The sequence below is a fragment of the Limulus polyphemus genome, unplaced genomic scaffold (genome assembly GCF_000517525.1).
Source record: "Limulus polyphemus unplaced genomic scaffold, Limulus_polyphemus-2.1.2 Scaffold2936, whole genome shotgun sequence".
Classification (NCBI taxonomy): Eukaryota; Metazoa; Arthropoda; class Merostomata; order Xiphosura; family Limulidae; genus Limulus; species Limulus polyphemus.
In genome coordinates, this window is record NW_013668546.1 from 32,891 (window position 1) to 39,966 (window position 7,076).

A 7,076-nucleotide genomic window follows, 5' to 3' on the forward strand; every position below is an offset into this window, starting at 1 on the left:
CAAATTAGTTAGCATAAATCAGTTAAATGACGAAAAATTAGGTGTCTATTTACTTGTGACCACTCAGTGTAGATTGCTATTTTGGAATAAGTTCTTAAACTTATTTTTCCTTAAACAAAAAATAATAAACCATCAGATTAGAGTTTCTAATTTGTTAGCCACTGTACACATTGTATGGTAGGTGTAATAAAATATTAACTGAGCCATAAGACAATAGGAGGGCTATGTGACAAACAAAAACTGATATTAAGAATTTTTTCCTTTATAATTCCTTTTAAATTAAAAATTAAAAGGGATATAATATTAGAATATGAATTATAAACTATGTTTTGATGTCAATTCCACTGACACAAGTAATAGTAAAGTTGTTCAATAAAACTTTAAAAATAACTTTCTAAAAGGTCATAACATGCATTATTTAACCTGCTCACAGCAAAGGGGTTAACTCATCGCACCATTTCAAATAGCTAATCATCATCAATAATGCCAAATAGAAATTTTTTAAAGTATTTGTAATGCCTGTTTTCAAGATATTAATTTTATTAGCTAAATTTGTGTCTATACTAACAACTGAAACACTGAGAAAGTACTTTATCATATTTGATTCAGTTAGTTTGTTTCAGAGCAAAGCCACACTGGGCTCTCTGCTGCGTCCACCACAGAGAATCAAACACCAGACTGTACCATTTTAAGTCCATAAACTACCACTGGCAAACTGGGAGATATTGATTCAGAATTAATTTATTATACTGCTTCATTGCATATGGCAATAATTTACAACTTCATTTACTAAGATTTCCAGAAAATATCAGGAGATTACACTTAAAAGGAAGTTCATTTTATAATACTAGTAGGGTTGTGAAAGACTACATCATCACAATTGGACTAACAAATATTAGCAAGATAGAAGTATCAAAATGCTCTTAAGAAGAGACAAAAAGCATAAAAAAGCTGATGAAAAGAAAAAAAAATGAAGATGATATTGACTATTAAAAAAAACAGAATAAAATGCAAAAAGAAAATAAAAAACACAATGAAAGATGCTGACAAATATTATTAAAAAGCTGAATCATCTGGAAATATCAATTTTTGGCACCATAGCCAGTAGTTTAAGGAGAGGCTCTAAGCAAAAGGATGGGGAGATGAAAATGATCAATGAACTGTAAGATGTTTAGCAATTCAGTGTAGTAACTGTATATTTTGGTTTGAAAGTGTTGTTTTTATTGTTGTATCAAATGTATCTCAAAGAGAAGTGTAAAATTGTTTTTCTTGTCACACATTTCTTTTTTTAGTTTTGAGTCTTGAAAAGTTCTTAATTTTTCCCATTAACAAGTGTAAGAACTCTGAGTGAAGTTTTTGAGCAGTTGGCCATTCTCCTGCTAACGTACCTCTAAAGATTATTACAGTTAATGACCTATAGTTTGGACCATCTTTTTTCTGATTTTTGGTCTGTTCCACTTTAGATTGGATGTTGTAGTATTCTTGTTCTTCTTTCCTCATTGTCACTGACAATCCAAACTCTGATGGTGAAATTTCATGCAGTGCATCGAGGTTTTCTAATAATTAAATGTGAAACTGTTCAAAGCTAATCTAATGTTATAACTGTGTTTTCACATGTAATCTATTCCCAATATACACTTTTGTCTAATTCAATAGCCAAACTATCATGTTGATTTTTTATTTCTTGCCAGTTTTGCCTTGTCAGACGCTCTTCAGAGTTAAACCATAAAACACGAGAACTCAAAAGTAAACATGAAATACAGATTTTAACCTTTACAAATAAATCAATGTTACTGCCTTTTATTTTCAACAGTCTCTACATTTTGTGTATTATTATAAGGTTTATACATGTATAACACGTGCACCGATTTTATACACTTTGTGGAAGTGCATCATAATCTGATATTAATATTAACTTCAGATCAGAGCAAGCTTTCTTCTTAGATTAAAACTCGAGATCAACTCAGATAAGTATTCCTAATTAAATATACTTTTCTTAAGTTCTTACTTAAAAAATTAGAAAGCATTGTTTCATCAGTTGGGCAGCCTCAATGTTTTAATAATATTTTTGGCTGTGGTTTGGGTTGTGTTAATAGGTCACAAATCTAGTACTTATCACTGTATCAACATTTCTTTGTATTGTATCAAATTTTAAGCAGTTATGACAAAAATATTTGGTTTTGCTGATATTCTTTATTACTGGTTAGGTTTGTCTGATAGTTGATGAGTAAATCAAAGTTAGATCAGTGGCAATCATTTATATTTTTAACATATTAGCTTTTTATATATAATATAAACTTAAGTCAGTTTTCATTTTGACAGCCCAACAGTAACAACGTGGCAGGAGAAGATGTAGAGCACCAACAAAGAGAGTGGGTACATGTTTTAGGTTAGTAGCATTTAATGTTTGTTTCTGATCATTGGTATAAATGTAATAAGTCTAAGTTTTTAGCATTAGTTATGTTGGAGAAGTTAGTATTTTTGTGTGTTACAGTCACATAGAATTTTATAAGCAGATGTTGATTTGCAACCCTTACTTGTGCACGTAAACAACCTTTTTTCTGAAGAAGAATTTGATTTTTCTTCCATTTTTGACCGAGAAGTAGTTCTGAAGTAGTGGAGAAAAATCTGTGGAGCTGAAAACCAGTTGTAACCACAAGGGCTAAAAATTTTGTAATTCAATTTTGTTTTGACTGAGAAAGTTAAGGCTATGAACTTGATAATTTTTATCTTCATTATGAATGATAAGATTGCAGCTAAAATCCTGATTGAGAATTTTGAGCTTAAAACATTGCAGCTTAACTCTTGTGACTAAGAAGGTCGAGAATAAAATCTTGAAAACTTATCTCCTTTATTACTGGGCACTTTGAACTAAAAAACTATAATCTATCTACTTTTGGGCTTAAAACTTGGCTGTTATGTTTTAGTGGCTGAGAAGTTTGTTGCGAAAACTTGGTAATTTAGCTTCTTTGTGGCTGAGAATGGTTTGGATAAAAAAGTTTTGTAATTTAGACTTTTTATGTTAAAGCTTGATGATAATAACTCATTCCATAGTGTGTCTTGTGACTTTATACTTATTATATTGTTCATTATCTATTATGTTAAAGCTTGATGATAAAAGCTCTTTCCATAGTGTGTCTTGTGGCTTTATACTTATTATATTGTTCATTATCTATTATGATAAAGCTTGATGATAATAGTTCTTTCCATAGTGTGTCTTGTGACTTTATACTTATTATATTGTTCATTATCTATTATGATAAAGCTTGATGATAATAGCTCTTTCCATAGTGTGTCTTGTGACTTTATACTTATTATATTGTCCATTATCTAGTAACAGAAAAAGTTGTTGTTGTTAATAGCCAAAAACTGTTAGAAACTGAGACTAGTATTACTCAGTGATAATTGGTGAATCAAATGATAGATTGAGTTTTATATTTATTTGTAGTATTTAAAACAGCTTAATAAATGAGTAGCATTAAATTCTGTATAAGTATAGGTTCACTGTGGTGAGTAAGTGGCAGTTAGAAACATCTTGAGTGAATTATAAACAAGATTATGACACTTAAGATATACAACATTGTTTATTAACAAAAAGGGGACATAGATAAACATCTTGGAATTCTATCAGATCCCATCTTCAGTATCTAAAGCAAAATAAAATAAATTCACATAAGCCTTTGGGCATTGTCAAAGTACAATTGCTAGATATAACGACAATTAAACAAATAAAACACAAAACAGTAATCATGGGGAGAAACTACAGCAAGAAAACACAACAAAAAAAAAAGGTAAAATCAGTAATACGAACATATTAAGAAATATATAATTTAAATGAAGACTGCATGTTGTTCAGTGTTGGAGAGTGTTGTTTGATGTGGAGGGTTTCTTTAATCAATAATTCCAGGTCAGTATTAGACTTGCGAAACGTTTATCTATATTTTCTTTTTGTTAATAAACAATGTTGTATATCATAAGTGTCGTAATCTTGTTTATAATCTTGAGTGAAGTTTTTTTATGGCTTTGTGTATTTATTATTTTATGTAACTCCATTTAATTATTAAACCAAAAGTGCACTTTTGATCATCAACACGTATCTTGCACTGATAACAACTGATCTCTTAGAATTAATAATTATTGCTTATACATTTCTACCAGAAATTGTTCAAATGCTTTCAAGTGATTAACTTCTGACAGGTAGCTATGCTACTTCCTTCATTCTAAAGTTTATTATTATCCTCACACAATTCCTCCCCACTGGGAAAATACTTGTTACATTTGTCAATTTTGATTGAACAAAATGTGATTACATTGAATTTTTTGTTTTCTAAATCTAGGAAAACAGAGAGAAGAACAACGACAGCGGCGAGCATTGGAACACCAACAAAATTTAATGAGTCCTTCACCAGAGGGAGCTTGGTTCAATGTATTCAAAGATACAACAGATGCTCGTCCATCTTCTCTTTCTGGTGGACCAGCTCATTTGGCCACTAGTGATTTAACCACAGTTGTACAGCTTCCTGTAGGTTTTCCCCAGAAGGAAATACAAGACTGTCCACTGCTTTCTACCAGTGTTCCTGAAAGGGAGCATTCTGAACAAAGGTACTATAAAAGAAAACAAAAAACATGAAAAAAGTATCTTGGGTATAGTTTTGCCAAAGAAGGGTGTTTAAAAAGAAGCAAAAGAAGTACTATGTTTTAACTTTATTTTATTACATTACTAACTAAAGTACCTGGCTTTTCTTGGGTTATTAGGTTGATATATTGGTTGTTTTTCCCATCTGCTGCCAAACTGAAAACGTTCTTACTAACACCAACTCTGGAGCACCCAACATAAAGCTGACCATAAGACCAACAACCTTGAGTGATTGTTCCTGTGCAATTTTAAACTTAAAGCATTTCTGAATTAAGGTATTTTCTGTTATATATCACCAACGTTTTTAATAAAAACCAAAACCTCTTTAATCAATGGAGTCTAAGTCAAGAAATCAACAAATCTTTTTACAGATTTGTTGTTTATAAGTTTCATTTTATACTTTCAGTTCATAGACTAACAACAATATATAACAAGGTTATACATGACACTAAAACCATTGTTTGAACCCATTGTTACTAAAATGCACTGGCTTTTCTATATATTAGCTGTTGTTATATAAGAAACCATTCCTTTTTCTATTTTGTTTTTTTGCTAGCTTGCCTCATTAAAAAGATGTGCATGCGCATACATACATACACACGTGCCCATAGATATGTAATACCCAGGTGCACACCCTCAGGGTCCACTTAGTATGGGTGCTGGATTTCAGGTTTCAACATTCTTTCCTCTTGGAGCTATGACAGTCACGCTTCTTTTCTATGTGGTTTTTCACTAGCTTGCCTCATAAAAAGATGCGCATTCATGCACATATGTAGATCAATAATTTCAGTTTTCTGGGTTCTTTCCTCATGGAACTATGGTTGTCACACACACACAGACCCACAGACAAATAATAAACCTTTTTATTATTGTAGATGTAGAATTCATAAACACATGCCCTCATAGTCCATTTTGTAGCTCTGTATTTAACAACAAACAAAAAATCATAAAAACTTTGAACATATTATAACTCTTTCTATGTTACATCAGATGCAACATGACAGTAAATAACATTTTAAGTTTAGTAATTTTTCATCCTCTAACATTACAAAACAGTAGTGAATTTTAAAATCTCATATTCTTGAATTTCCCAGGAAAATTAGCTTAATTTTTTTGTTAGTTCAGGAAACCAAGTTGGAATAAGAACCAATCACTATCAATTCTTTGGTTTCCAGTCTTTGTAATCTCTTTTATCTGCCTGGGTGTGAACCCCTTAACTTCTAGTTCCCAATTTTTATGCCTTCATTTCTTTCTTGCCACCCTTCTGTGTTATCTCTCATCACTTCACCTTACGTCTGAGGTACTTCATTGTACTTTGGGGGACGGTTTTCTAGATAGGTTTGTTCTCTTCTTTTCACCACATTGACTCAGATACTGCTTCTGCTCCATCCCTCCTTACTTGGTTCCTCTGCTGTTGGGGCTTGTTTGGCCAGGATGCTCTCCTAGCAAATGTTTGCCTCCCTCTTCTCTGTGTTCTTTGTCAGGCTCCATTTCTTTGTCCAGAAGTCTTCATGGGTGTTCCTGACTTGCTGGAGACCCAGATTGAGGTGGCTCGGTATTAGTCATTATTGTCTATTATGGTTTCTTGTCTTCTTGTTTCTAGGCCTGCTGAATCCACTTCTTCTCTTCCCATCCTAGCTTCCCGGCCTTCTTATATGTCCCATCTTTCCAGTTCTTGATGTCATGGTCATTGTTTGTCTCGTCAGTGATCACCTTGTCAGGTCTGACCCATCTGTCTCTCTTCACCAACCTTTGTTCTCCACCTTCATCTGATATATGTATTATTCAGGTTCTCACCCACTGTCTATCTCTCTGCTTCATTTCACCTCCTCTTATTTTAGGTGTGTCTCTATGGGGCTCTCTGCTGTTGGGTATCATATTCCATCAGCCATCAGCTCTCCCTTCAGATGCTTTCTGAAGGAAGCTCATTTAGGTTTAATGTTTGTACCAGCCCCTCTACTATTTCGTTGTGGGATTCTAGCTATTCTGTATGCAGTGGTGATGTATCACCTTTGAAGTTCACATATTTTCATAGATTGTTCTGCACACCTTCCCGCCTGTCCTTCTCACTTCTGGTGTACTTCTTTCTTGCCTCATCCGAGAATGAAGGTATTTCGAGGGCAAGAGCTTATGGAGAGTTACTGCACAAGAAGACTGTGTTGCCCTCCTATTGGTGGAGAGCTATTTCCCATCATACCTAAGTCGTCGTCTTAATACACTCACATGCTTGTGCAGTGACTTATTACAGAAGCACACTACCAGTTTTTTTGGGCATGTGCTGGTATTGTCAGAAGTAAAGAGTCATTTGTAAATGGCCCGGCATGGCCAGGTGGATAAGGCACTCGACTCGCAATCTGAGGGTCGCGGGTTCGAATCCCCGTCCCACCAAACATGCTCGCCCTTTCAGCCGTGGGGGCGTTATAATGTGACGGTCAATCCC

The 7,076-nt window shown here is 33.5% G+C and overlaps 1 protein-coding gene across 1 annotated transcript in view; it reads left to right on the forward strand.

Annotated features, from left to right (window-relative positions):
• The window catches only part of LOC106468254 (coiled-coil domain-containing protein 66-like), a 62,298-nt gene that overhangs the window by 29,276 nt on the left and 25,946 nt on the right, over positions 1-7,076 (forward strand). The window contains exons 7-9 of the mRNA XM_022396584.1: positions 2,323-2,389; positions 4,338-4,602; positions 6,478-6,634. Coding sequence (XP_022252292.1) covers positions 2,323-2,389; positions 4,338-4,602; positions 6,478-6,634 — 489 coding nt within the window. The remainder of the gene's footprint in view (positions 1-2,322; positions 2,390-4,337; positions 4,603-6,477; positions 6,635-7,076) is intronic.